Source organism: Thalassophryne amazonica, chromosome 18, assembly GCF_902500255.1.
Source record: "Thalassophryne amazonica chromosome 18, fThaAma1.1, whole genome shotgun sequence".
Lineage (NCBI taxonomy): Eukaryota > Metazoa > Chordata > Actinopteri > Batrachoidiformes > Batrachoididae > Thalassophryne > Thalassophryne amazonica.
Window position 1 is genome coordinate 74,337,572 of NC_047120.1, and position 14,588 is coordinate 74,352,159.

A 14,588-nucleotide genomic window follows, 5' to 3' on the forward strand; every position below is an offset into this window, starting at 1 on the left:
GACTACAGGACAACAGGCAAGCAGCGTGGTAGAAGACAACATCTGTTATGATTATTTATTAGAAAGTGGAAAAAACACAAGATGACTGTCAGTCTCCCTCGGTCTGGGATTCCATGCAAGATCTCACTTTGTGGGGTAAGGATGATTCTGAGAAAGCTCAGAACTACACAGGAGGACCTGGTCAATGACCTGAAGAGAGCTGGGACCACAGTCACAAAGATTACATTAGTAACACATGATGCTGTCATAGTTTGAAATCCTGCAGGGCAGCAAGGTCCCCCTGCTCAAGCCAGCACATGTCCAGGCCCGTTTGAAGTTCACCAGTGACCATCTGGATGATCCAGAGGAGGCATGGGAGAAGGTCATGTGGTCAGATGAGACCAGAATAGAGCTTTTTGGAATCAACTCCACTTACCATGTTTAGAAGAAGAGAACAACCCCAAGAAAACCATCCCAACCGTGAAGCATGGGGGTGGAAACATCATACTCTGGGGGTGCTCTTCTGCAAAGGGGACAGGACGACTGCACCGTATTGAAGGGAGGATGGATGGGGTCATGTATTGCGAGATTTTGGCAAACAACCTCCTTCCCTCAGTAAAAGCATTGAAGATGGGTCATGGCTGGGTCTTCCAGCATGACAATGACCCCAAACACACAGCCAGTGCAACTAAGGAGGGGCTCCATAAGAAGCATTTCAAGGTCCTGGAGTGGCCTGGCCAGTCTCCAGACCTGACCTCAATAGAAAATCTTTGGAGGGAGCTGAAACTCCAAACCTGAAAGATCTAGAGAAGATCTGTATGGAGGAGTGGACCAAAATCCCTGCTGCAATGTGTGAAAACCTGGTAAAAAAAAAACTACAGGAAATGTCTGACCTCTCTAACGGCAGACAAATGTTTCTGTACCATTTGTAAAGCTCTGTTTTTCTAGGGGGTCAAATACTTATTTTATGCAATAAAATGCAAATTAATTATTTAAAAAATTATAAGTGATTTTCTGGATTTTTTTTAGATTCTGTCTCTCACAGTTGAAGTGAACCTATAATAAAAATTACAGACCTCTCCATTCTTTGTAGGTGAGAAAACCTGCAAAACTGACAGGGGGTCAAATACTTATTTTCCCCACTGTATGTAGTTGACTGTGTTTTAAGATTGGACAAGCCTTTGTATGCACATGATATAATTCTACCATTAGTATCAGAATTATGCTTTCCTAAACATTTCTATAAAACTCACCTTTGCTTCTGAGACATTTTTCATTTTCATATTATTATAGTGTCATATCTGCAGATAGCGGTAGAAATCCTGTTTTTCTAAAAGGTATCTTTCTTTAATTGTATCAAAACTAAGCATTGTTCCCCCTTTCAGTAGTTTACATAAAGCTATCAAACCCTTAAATGTCCAGTCCTTAAACCTAGTATCCAATCTATTAGGAATGAAGTCTGAGTCATATGCACACCATCCATCCATCCATCCATTTTCTTCCGCTTTATCCGGAGTCGGGTCGCGGGGGCAGCAGCTCATGCAAAGCCGCCCAGACCTCCCAATCCACGCACACCTCCCCCAGCTCCTCCGGGGGAACCCCGAGGCGTTCCCAAGCCAGCCGAGAGACATAGTCCCTCCAGCGTGTCCTGGGTCTTCCCCGGGGCCTCCTCCCAATGGGACGTGCCCAGAACACCTCTCCAGCGAGGCGTCCAGGGGGCATCCGGAAAAGATGCCCGAGCCACCTCAACTGGCTCCTTTCGACGTGGAGGAGCAGCGGCTTGACTCCGAGCTCCTCCCGAGTGACAGAGCTCCTCACCCTATCTCTAAGGGAGCGCCCAGCCACCCTGCGGAGGAAACTCATCTCGGCCGCTTGTACTCGCGTTCTCGTTCTTTCGGTCATGAGTCAAATCTCATGACCATAGGTGAGGATCGGAACGTAGATCGATCGGTAAATCGAGAGCTTTTCCCCCCCACTCAGCTCTCTCTTCACCACGACGGTCCGATACAGCGACCGCATCACTGCAGACGCTAATTTATGTTCTTTTATGATAGTTTTATACATTTTAAGAGTACATTTCACCCGTGGATTGTCAATACTTTTTATATAATTTTGTAGATTATTGTCAGCTATAATTGCCTGTATGGGAGTGGAACATATTTTCTCTTCTATACTTTTCCATTGAGGATTATATAATCCTCAATGGAATTATATTATAAATATATATTACATTATAAATATATATATAACAATTATATGATGGATTGCACCAGCATATAATTGTTCTTATCTGTGTTGCGAGAAAATAATCTCCGAGAGAAGGTAGACACCCCCCCCCCCCCCCCCTTGGTCAGCTGTAAAGTTTTGAGATGGACCCTTGGTCTCTTGCCTCGCCATATATGTCTTGATAACATTTTTTCCCATTCAATAAAATGTCATTGATTGATTTATATTGGTTGGGTGTGGAATAAATATAAAAATCGAAGTAAAATATTCATTTTAATAGATTAAATTCTTGAAGAAAAATTGAGAAAAGAAGTTAGGCTCCACTTGGTTATATCTTCCTTATTTTTGTTTGTATACAGGAACATAATTGCATTCAAATAATTTTGATAAATCTTGTGGGATGTTTATGGCTAAATATCTGATGGATTTTGTTTGCCATATCAATGGGTATTCATTCTTAATTACATCTGGTGGGTTGAAATTATATGCAAGTAATTGAGTCTTACCTATATTAACTTTGTATCCTGATAATTTTCATATTGCTCAAATGATTTGTTCTATTCAGGTAAAGCATATGTTGGTTGTCCTAAGTACACTAAAATATCATCCGCATAGCAGGCCAATTTATGCTCTTCTTCTTTCTCTTTCGGCTGTTCCCGTTAGGGGGCGCCACAGCAGATCATTCGTTTCCATCTCACCCTGTCCTCTGTATCTTCCTCTGTCACACCAACCACCTGCATGTCCTCCCTCTTCTCCTCCTGCCTGGTGGCTCCATCCTCAGCATCCTTCTCCCTATATACCCTGGGTCCCTCCTCTGCACATGTCCAAACCATCTCAATCTCGCCTCTGTGACTTTGTCTCCAAACCGTCCCACCTGAGCTGTCCCTCTGATATGTTCATTCCTAATCTTGTCCATTCCTGTCACTCCCAAAGAGAATCTCAACATCTTCAGCTCTGCCTCCTGTCTTTTTGTTAGTGCCACCGTCTCTAAACCGTACAACATAGCTGGTCTCACTGCTGTCTTGTAAACTTTCCCCTTCACTCTTGCTGATATTCTTCGTCACAAATCACTCCTGCCACCTTTATCCATCCACTCCACCCTGCCTGCACTCTCTTCTTCACCTCTCTACCACACTCTCCATTACTTTGAACAGTTGACCCCAAATATTTAAACTCATCTACTTTCACCACTTCTACTCCTTGTAACTGCACTATTCCACTGGGCTCCCTCCCATTCACACACATGTACTCAGTCTTGCTTCTACTGACTTTCATTCCCCTTCTCTCCAAAGCATATCTCCACCTCTCCAGACTAGACTCAACTTGCTCTCTACTCTCACTCCAGATCACAATGTCATCTGCAAACATCATAGTCCATGGGGACTCCTGTCTGATCTCATCTGTCAACCTGTCCATCACCACTGCAAATAAGAAAGGACTCAGAGCTGATCCTTGGTGTAATCCCACCTCCACCTTGAATGAGTCTGTCATTCCGACTGCACATCTCACCGCTGTCACACTATTCTTGTACATGTCCTGCACTACCCTAACATACTTCTCTGCCACTCCAGACTTCCTCATACAATACCACAGCTCTTCTCTTGGCACCCTGTCATAAGCTTTTTCTAAGTCCACAAACACACAATGTAACTCTTTCTGGCCTTCTCTGTACTTCTCCAACAGTATTCTCAGAGCAAACATTGGATCTGTAGTCCTCTTTCTCGGCATGAAACCATATTGCTGCTCACAGATCTTCACCTGTTTTCTAAGCCTAACTTCTACTACTCTTTCCCATAACTTCGTGCTGTGGCTGATCAGCTTTATGCCTCTGTAGTTACTGCAGCTCTGCACATCACCCTTGTTCTTGAAAATAGGAACCAGCACACTTCATCTCCACTCCTCGGGCATCCACTCACTTTCCAAGATTTTATTAAACAATCTGGTTAGACACGCCACTGCCGTCACTCCTGGTTAGAAACTCTACTGCCATCTCTCCTAGACATTTCCATGCCTCCACTGGAATGTCATCTGGACCAACTGCCTTTCCACTCTTCATCCACTTCATAGCAGCCCTCACTTCTTCCTTACTAATCTCTTGTGCTTCCTGATTTACTCCCAGCCTTTTCTCTCGCTCATTTTCTTTATTCATCAGCTCTTCAAAATATTCCCTTCACCTTTTATAAATATTCCCTTAATATTATTGTTTTGTCTAATGTGCTAAGCCAACGGTTACAAATATAATTCAAAAAGTAGAGGTGACCATGCACAGCCCTGTCTGGAGCCTCTTTCCAGAGTAAAGCTCTTTGATAAATATCCATTTATTTATCTTGTATTTGACGTATAAAACCTGTCTGGTCATTATATATTATTGTAGGTAGGAACTTCTCTACTCGTCTGGCCATAATAGAGGTGAATAATCGATAATCTGTGTTAAGAACGGATATTGGTCGATAGGATCCACACTCCATTTTATCTTTTCCTTCTTTTGGTATAGCCGATATGATTGCCTCTTTCCAACTGGGCAGTGTTTCAGCCTTTTTTAAAACCCAATTCAATGTGGTAAGTACAACCCCTGGCAAAAATTATGGAATCACTGGCCTCGGAGGATGTTCATTCAGTTGTTTAATTTTGTAGAAAAAAAGCAGATCACAGGCATGACACAAAACTAAAGTCATTTCAAATGGCAACTTTCTGGCTTTAAGAAACACTATAAGAAATCAGGAAAAAAAATTGTGGCAGTCAGTAACGGTTACTTTTTTAGATCAAGCAGAGAATCTGGCTCCAACTTTCTCTGATTGCTGTTGCCAGATCAGCTTTGCAGGTTGGAGCCTTGTCATGGACCATTTTCTTCAAGTTCCACCAAAGATTTTCAATTGGATTAAGATCCGGACTATTTGCAGGCCATGACATTAACCCTATGTGTCTTTTTGCAAGGAATGTTATTAAGTATTATTCTTCTCTACAAGAGTCAAGACAGAAGTCAGACCACCAGAGCAAGAATTTTAGCTGAGGAAGCTTCTGCGATTTGAAGCGAAACGTCCTCGCGTGAAGCAACCCAGTCCATTCGAAGATTCAAGCTTCTCTACAATGACTGTGGAAATTTACATGTTCTCTTCAGGCAGTCATCTTTATAAATCTCATTGGAACGACACCAAACAAAAGTTCCAGCATCATCACCTTGCCCAATGCAGAGTCGAGATTCATCACTGAATATGACTTTCATCCAGTCATCCACAGTCCACGATTGCTTTTCCTTAGCCCATTGTAACCTTGTTTTTTCTGTTTAGGTGTTAATGGTGGCTTTCATGTAGCTTTTCTGTATGTAAATCCCATTTCCTTTAGGCAGTTTCTTACAGTTCGGTCACAGACGTTGACTCCAGTTTCCTCCCATTCGTTCCTCATTTGTTTTGTTGTGCATTTTCGATTTTTGGGGGTGGCGAGACCTCACTATTATCATTGTATTCCAAATATAGGCTGATTTCCTTTTTGATTTTTTCCTTAAACTGAGAATCGTTTAATAAACTTTAATTTAGTTTCCATGTAGTATTATTCACATGCAGGCTAAAGTCAACATTTAAGTAAATAGGTGCTGGTCACTTAGATCCATTGTCCCAATTCCACGAGCTTTTATCTTATCTTTATCTTTTCCAAATGTTAGAAAATAATGTATTCTTGTATGTGAAAAGTGTGGGGCAGAATAATGTGTGGTAGTCTCTTCTGATGGGGAAGAAGTTTCTCCATATATTTATTAGTCCAACATCCTCGAACAGTGCCTTTACCTTTTTTTATGAAGGGACTTTCCTACAAGGAAAATAAAAATAAATTACAAAAATAAATTAGTGAAACCCATGCGTGTCAGTTTTCTATGTTCATTGTCATTTAAGTGAGTTTCCTGTAGGTATACTACATGGGCTTGTTCCTTCTTCATTTTTGACAGAATTTTACTACGTTTAATTGGATTCAACAGCCCATTGACATTATATGAGATGAATTTCACTGTGTCAGTAGTCATATAAGTTCATCTGCCTATGTAACGTTAATATTATCAAAACAAAAATTAATAAGTCTACTCCCTGAACAGTTCAGAAAAAAAAACACACATGAAAAGAATATATATTATAATATTATTTATTATAATTATATTATATTTGGCCCCTGTATATATTCTCATTTGGATGAGGGATAGATGTACCAATAATACAGTTCACACTGATCCATGCATTTTAGCAAGTTTAACTTAATACAGTCTAAATCTGATTCTGTCCAGCTCACCCTCTTACTCAGAGCTTATAATTTTCCACCCACTTAAATCAGAGTTTATGATTTTTCTCCTATGAGGGTGGGACTTGTCTCCTGAAGGCACGCAGTTTCTCTCTGATATTCTTCTCACGCTCCTCCCCCGTCTCCCTCTGTTCGTGACTTCCACTGTGTCCCACACAGTGCGGGACAGCTGCTCGGCCAGGGTCTCTCTCGGTGTGACGAAAGAGACGGGCAGTCCTCTGTCCTTCATGGCCTTGGTTGCTTCCACCGCTGTCTGGTATAGTCTTGTCTCGTCCTCATAGAATACTCGTAGTTTAGCAGGGAACGCGGGTCTGGAAGTGGATGTTTTTATGCTTTAACACTCACTTTGCCTCGGTTCTGCAGAACTGCTGGGGCGTAATCCTGATCAAAATATAGCTGACTCCCATTCAAAAACACCTTTTCCCCCATGCCTTCTGCAGAATGTCCTCTTTAGTTGTGTAGCGGAGAAACTTGATTATTATTGACCGCGGATTATGCGTATCTCCAGAGGGTCTCGGGCAAGCGCCCAGTGGGCTCTCAATGCCATGCTCCGTGGTGGCGGGGACCTCCAGGGTCTCTCATAATATCTTCTCAACATAGTCCACCATCGACGGCCCCTCAGCTCCCTCAGGAACATTATACAGTCGTATATTCTCCCGCCTGGATCTTCCTTCATGTTCGAGCAGTTTATCTTCTTGCTGATTCATCACCTTTATTACCTTGCTTAGTACTTGTTCAATATTTTGAACACAGTCTTCCACATTTTCAGTTCGCATCTCCACCTCTGCTATTTTAACACTGACGTTGGTGAGTTCAGATTTGATTTCGTCCAGTTGCTGTCTCACGTCTTTACGAAAGTTCTGTATCTCTTCCAAAACCTTTGCTAAACTAGCCACGTGTGACTTGGCATTAGCTTCTTTATTGTGTACCTGTGCAGGGGAGCTGCTCACTGTATTTTGTCCGTTGTTAGACTCGGCAGCCGGGTTTTTCTTTTGTCCATCCTTTTCCCCCATCTTCACCTCGCCAACACTTTCTAGTATTTGTCGAAAATGTCCTATTTGGCTATTATATGAGGCGAGATTAATGATTCCTTGTGGAGAGGTTACTTTAGGCTGCCATTCGGTGTGGTGACGTCACTGGAACCCTCAACTTTTTTTTGTGCTTCTTGAGTTAATATGTACTGTCTGATGGGGTTGAACACATGTCCTCTCTGTAGGTCAGCAGAGGTAATAACACATTCTTTGCTGTGAAACAGGTACTCAGCCATTTAGCATCTTCTGAAAACCCGCTGGTAGGTTCGGATGGAGGAAATGAAATGCCCTGCTCATCATCATTGTTAGGTTTGATACCTTATTCGTGTAGCTCTACTTTCTGTAAATATGATACAGACGATCCTCAGAAAGTACTTCTGACACTTCACTCACATGTAGGTAGACTGTAAACTAGATGTTTTTAAACAGACTACAATGGAAAATTCCACCACCAATGACTGTGGGAGCAGCAGCCACACACCACATGCAGCACTAAAAAAAGTCAATATGTTCCTGTTTTTCTGCTTGCCACGGCAACAAGACCCTACTGTCTGGGTTACAAGCTAAAACACTGTATTATTCAATGTTTTCGCATTGCACTGGATGCAGTGTGATGCTACACTATGGTGCACACACGCAGGAGCACACAGATGAAAGTCAGTCATCATATATAGCTCTGAATGAAGTGCATTATATACGTACCTATGAATTGTCATGTTTTAACAATATGTCTATTCACTCCAGGTTGCTTGTACTTTCCCTGAGTATTCAAGTAAAAACCCACTGAACAATCTTAATGTCAGATGCAGTTTGCTGATCATCCCCTAATCTCTGCAGATTTTAGGGTTGTCAGAGCAGTGAAAGCTCCTGTAATAATAGTGATAAAAAAAATGTGTCTCCGTATAGTATATGAGCTGAAACTCTTCAGTGAGTGTGTGCACTTGTGGTGTGGCATAGCGCCACATTGTATGGTTTATAATGGCAAAAGAACAAATTGCTGCATACCAGATTCAAGAAAACATCCTTTCATGTGTGTAGTAAGGGTGAAGCAAGTCCAAAGTTCTGGTTAAAATTGAGTCTGTTTTTAAGTCCTTCGTCATTAGAGAAATGGGGATCTCTGAAGACACCAATTGTCCAAATGAGCCAGGCACAAAAAGTGCTGTCATTTTTACAGTCTTCACCTGATGTGTCAGTGTTTCCATCTGAGGCACGTTCTGTTCCTGCAGGTATCTGGTGATGGAGCTGATGGATGCCAACCTCTGTCAGGTGATTCAGATGGAGCTGGACCACGAGAGGCTGTCCTACCTGCTTTACCAGATGCTATGTGGCATCAAACACCTGCATGCTGCTGGCATTATTCACAGGGTGAGTCGCACCATCGTGCTGCAAACTGTTTAAACAGACAGTGGTGATCTCAAAACCTTATCCCTTCCTATGTTGGTTGACAGATATTGTAGCCATTTACTTGTTGAATCTAGGTAAGAAGATTTGGCAGATTTTCGTGACACACACACACACCCACACAAAAAAAAAATACATAGTTGGGATGGAGCCAGTAACCAACTATGTGGTTCAGGAAAATCATCCCAGTCAGCTTCCACACGAGTATGAACACAAACAGTAGCTCCAAACCATTTTGGAGCCACTAACCAACTTTCTACAAAACGTTTACTAGAGTTGATGTTGTTGCATAACTGTAAAGCTGCTGATTGGTTAACAGAGTTCAGCCAATAAAAATGCATATGTAATCCATCAATGGAAAATACTACACAGGTCAAATCGCTGTCATTGTGGTGGTACAGCAGTCTAGCACAAACTCTGATATCTGCACTGTATCCTCGTGGCTAGCAGTGAAAAACAGCTAAATGGGTCATTTAAGTGTTTGAGCACCAGGTCAGCCTTCTCTTTTCACACATTAGGGTGTCAGGTGCAGTGCAGCTTGTCTGAATGAATCTAATTGTTGACTTGGTACATCCAACTTCTCATTTGTGTGTCTGAGGGTGTGCAAACATCCACTTGCAGTGGAATAACGGCTCCATGCCGCTATACTGCTATTGCAGCACCATTATACTGAGTGGCGTCATCTTGCAATTTTTCAACACGAGACTTGTGGGAATCTGATCGCACGCAAACCCATTTTTGTGGTGAAATTTCACATAAACAACTTTGGCACTATATTTTATCCTCTTCATCCTTGTTTACATGCAGATGACACAAACCATGATAAAACGCAAGTGTTACACTAAGCCTGAAGATCAGAGAGCGATCTCTGTATTTTTTTTTTTTTTTTGTCTTTGGCCGTGACCACAGCCCGTGTAGCCGAGGAGGAGCAGCTAGAAAAACGTCCCAAGGTGTGGGGTGCTGCAATCGAGGGTCCGTCCGGGGAGGGGGGGTACGTCGGCGCTGGGCGTCACAGAGGCCGACAACTGACTCGATTGACACTGTCTGCTGCGGGATCAACCAGATTGAAGGCTAACAGCAATGCTGTGACCCCTGTGACAGTGAACAGGGAGGCTGAACGGAAATCGAAATTCTTGAGGTATTGAGACATACATTCATTCTTTGAGATTTTGGTGCTGGATAGCAGCATGCATTATTTCCATTCTTCTATGTTTTAAAGGGCATGTCGCACCAAAATCATAACAACTTAAATTTAGGCTGTTAGTGACCATCTGATGATTACTTTGTACACTTCCCTCACCAGTCTGAAAGCATACAGCATTCGCAATAAACAGCTACGGGGACTGCCGAAAACAAAGTACTTGTAAGACAACTTTTTAAGTGATAACTTCATTTTGATGCAGTCACGGTAAAAGCAGCAACCGCACTCCACTGTGAGAAGACTTGGTGCTCATGCACGTCAGAGAGAAAGCTGACCCACCTTTTGTCAAAAAGTGATTAATGACCCTGTCAGCCAATCAGAATCGACTACGTCACTAAGCCCCGCCCCTTATGACATCACAGCCAATCAGAATCGATGATGTCACTATGTCCCGCCCCTAAGCCCCGCCCTAACCCTCCCCCAATCCCGCCCCTTATGACGTCACATCCAATCAGAGTCGATGACGTCAGTATGTCCCGCCCCTAAGCCCCGCCCCTAGTCCCGCCTCCAAGCCCCCGCCCCTTATGACGCCACATCCAATCAGAGTCAATGACGTCAGTATGTCCCGCCTTTAAGCCCCGCCCCCGGCTCCTCCAAGCCATACCTCCCCTCCCACCCAGGGTCTAATATTTTAATGTCATTTTATTTCATGAATTAAAGAATGATTAAAAATACCTAGATCTTTTTAATGTATTAAAGAATTAACTAATTCTGAAATAATTAAACATAAATCAGTGTCTGTTATTTAATGACCCTTTAATATTTTTAATTCTTAAATTAAAGCGCCTCCTTTTATGGTTTTTTAATGCCTCAATTAAAGAAGGAATAAAAAATACCGTATCTTATGCATAATTATGGGAGGGTTTCTTCAATTTAGTGATTAAACACGAATATTTTAATACGCCTTTAATATTTCTTAATTCTTAAATTATTATGTTTCCTTTTCTGTTTTTTAATTCGTAGATTAAAGAAGGGAAACAAATAGCCGTCTCTCGGCTGTAAGTCTTTGCAGCAAGACGGTCAAATACCCACGCATAGAGCTGCTCGCGGAAACATGACCCCACGGCTGTAATACCTGTTGCAGACGCTAGCTGTGTGTGTGTGTGTGTGCTTGCGTGTGTGTGCTTGCGTGTGTGCTCGCGTGTGTGTGTGTGTGTGTGTGTGTGTGTGTGTGTGGCAGGACACCCGCTGAGCGGAGATGCTGCCCCGAGGTGATGAACCCGGACAATCAACAAAGCTCCTTCTCACTCACGCCAGATGCAATTTATTTTAAGATATTAGCCGATCGATCATGGTGCGCGGGACACCCGCTGAGCCGAGATGCTGCCCCGAGGTGATGAACCCGGACAATCAACAAAGCTCCTTCTCACTCACGTGAAATGATGTTTTTCAGAGCAAAAGGTGAGGAATTACGCCCCGCGGACGAAGAAGGGTTTAAAAATCCCCTTTCCGACGACAGAGTGACATACAGCATTCACCATGGCGAGACGAACTCCGATCCTCCGCTACATCTGCGAGACCCCGGTTAACATCACCATGACAACAGAAGGCTCGCTCGCTCCAAAAAAAGCGAGGATGTACGTCAGCCGTCTGAGCCAGTCGATACCGGAGGAAGATCTGACGTACAGCCTGGAGGGGTGCGAACGTTTAACTTACACGTTCAACCCGTATTATGCCCAAGTGAGTTTCTTCACTCTGGCTGAGGGTGAGACTGCCACTCGAGGAACCCCACGGGTGGCGCTTACTTCCGCCGATTGGGGTGTCTTCTCCGCGGCTGCGGGTTCGATGATTCGCGACACAGTCAACCCTGAACCTCCAGGAGATCGGACGCCGGAAAAGAAGAAGACACGCTTCCAACTCACCTGGCTCAGCACCCAGGGGCCGCGCTATAGGGTGATATTTCAGCGGGGACCTCCTGACACTGTCTCTGAGGGTGAAATTAAGTTGGAGCGGCTTAGTGCCAGCGGCCGCGTCAGAAGCGTCACAGCTGCGGCTGAGAGCTGGCATGAGTTGTTCAACACCTGCAACGACAGGATTACGGGCCTCTTTACAAGGTCCCTGGCCTGGAGGGACGTTATCGAAGTCCGAAAAAACTTGGCCCCTCTTTTTACTTAAAAAAAAAAACAACAAAAAAAAAAACTCTGACGTAGCTCCTCCCCGCATGCACGGGGATTTCTATAAAAACCAGGGGACCCCATCTCATTCAAGCATCGGACAACGAACCAGCATGAGCTCCTCAACCTCTCCCATTGCAGTGACCGACGACATCGCTTGTGACTGCGCGCTCGACTGTGGAAGAGAGCCGGCATCCCTGGGGCAGACTTCACGGACCCGCGGCGGGTACGAGAGCCTGTGGGGAGTTCAGCTCGAGCCGGTCTGGGGCGAGATCCGTCCTTCTCACGCGCTTTCCAGCCCGGGAGGCGTGGGGTCTCTTCCCGCTGTCACGGAGGCCGCGAGTCCGCGGGAGGTACAAGACCTCGAGCCGGCTGAGAAATACGCCACATCTTTCGCATCTGACCGGCCAGACGGGTTCCTGTCAGAGGAATTCCTGAAAACGGTGAAAGTCGGCGTGGCCCACTTACTTTTGGCTGTGATCAAAAGTTACAGACAAAAACTCTGTTACGGGTGTGAGATCGATCACCCCAGCCAGCGCCAGCACGAGTGCCTGGACCTGTTAAATGAATATTTCTTTACCGGGCATTTTGAGAGATTAATGGTGAGACTCTGGACACCGACCTTCATCCCGGCTGTGGTAAAGCTCCTAGCCCAGCGCTTCCTCAACCCATCGGCTGCAAGGGTGCAGGGGGCGGTAGAAAACATCCTCACTGAGCTGAAATACACTGATAATTTTGAAGCAAAGATCAACGAACTGTACACATGTTTCGGTGAAGACGCAGATCTCGACCTGGAGGGGATGGTAGCCGTCTATAACCCAGACGACTGAAGAAAAAAACCTGCTTTTTTTTTTTTTTTAAATATCATTATATTGTTTTACAGTCATGGGTAATTGTGTGATGACTCTCTTTCAAAGCTTGCGGGAAGTTTATATTATACGTGGACTCTCGTATAAGCTGGAGCGGGTAGTCATTCGCAGGCTGGAGATCCCAGACGCCCCGCCTTCATGCGCTTTGGAGAGGGTCTTCGACGTTATCAGACGTCGCCCCGGGCCCAGAGTCTGGACAGATCATATCTACAGCGCGGCTCTCCATTCATCTGAAAAATCTCTGTACAACGTATTACTGAAAATCTCTGTTTTGACCACTGACGATTTTACACGGTGTAATCCGATGCATCTGCTTACATTATACACTCTGTTTGTGGATGTGATAGCGTGCCGGGTGAAACAGATGGGGCTCTCCAGAGAAGTGATTGTTCCTCCACTTTTACAGCTGAATACTGAAATAAACCGTAAATGCGGGGGAGATGTATTACTGAGAGTTTTCCAGTTTTGTACGTGAATGTATACTTTTTTCCTTCATGCATGTTGTGTTTAATAAACATGAACAATTGCTTTTTTCTCTGTGTGTGACTTTAATGAATGTAATAAAGCATGCATTCTAAAACTCATACGGTCAGTGTTCTTTCCTATAATATTGTTGAAAAAGGGTGAAATGTTTTACAAATCAAATTTCTATAGCGCCAAAACCACAACAAAACAGTTGCCCCAAGGCGCTTCATATAGCAAGACAGAGTCATACAAACGAGGTTTTGGTGGAAAAAAAAAGGTGCTCGTATGAATTAATGAGGGGTTTTAACACGGTCTTATTAAAAGCTCGAGGCTGCTCTGTGAGCGCTCTCCGCGGTGCTGAATCAGAGTTCAATTTAACGTTTCCAAGAGCGCCTATTTAAAACAAAAGACTAATATTTATGGTCGCTAAAACATATAAAAATGCAAAAGGACTATCCGGTTCATCATTCCGTCTTAAAAGACGGGTGATGAGGGTTTAATGAAGGATATATATTATAGTCCGGTAAATCCGGGGAGTTTTGGAGGGCCGGAGCGTTTACGCAGGGCTATGACCGATCAACACGGCTCTAAAATTCGTATGAAGCATATCAGAGATTTCCTGTCGGGGGAACATGCATACACATTACACAAACCTGCCAGGACGCATTTTCCAAGAAATAGAGTATTTGTCACAAACCCGCTTAACCAATTTCAGGCGGATTTATGCGACATGCAGGGGTTATCAGATTTTAACGACGGGTACAAGTACCTGCTGACTGTTATCGATATCTTCTCAAAAAAAGCGTATGCCAGACCACTGAAGTCAAAGCAAGGGCGCGAAGTCTCACAGGCCTTTGCCTCGCTCTTAAAACGCCAGCCTAAAAGTATTCCCGGACAACACAATTTCATGCTACCAGGTGGACTTGGCTCGACACCTGGATCTAGAGGGTGACTGGGATGTGGCGCTGACGGAAATTTCTTATCCGCACACCTGGTTAAATATCCCGGAAAAGCCTTCCTG

At 43.9% G+C, this 14,588-nt stretch overlaps 1 protein-coding gene across 1 annotated transcript in view; it reads left to right on the forward strand.

Annotated features, from left to right (window-relative positions):
• LOC117530695 (mitogen-activated protein kinase 8-like) overlaps positions 1–14,588 on the forward strand; it is a 133,691-nt gene that overhangs the window by 45,517 nt on the left and 73,586 nt on the right. The window contains 1 exon segment of the mRNA XM_034193579.1: positions 8,744–8,882. Coding sequence (XP_034049470.1) covers positions 8,744–8,882 — 139 coding nt within the window.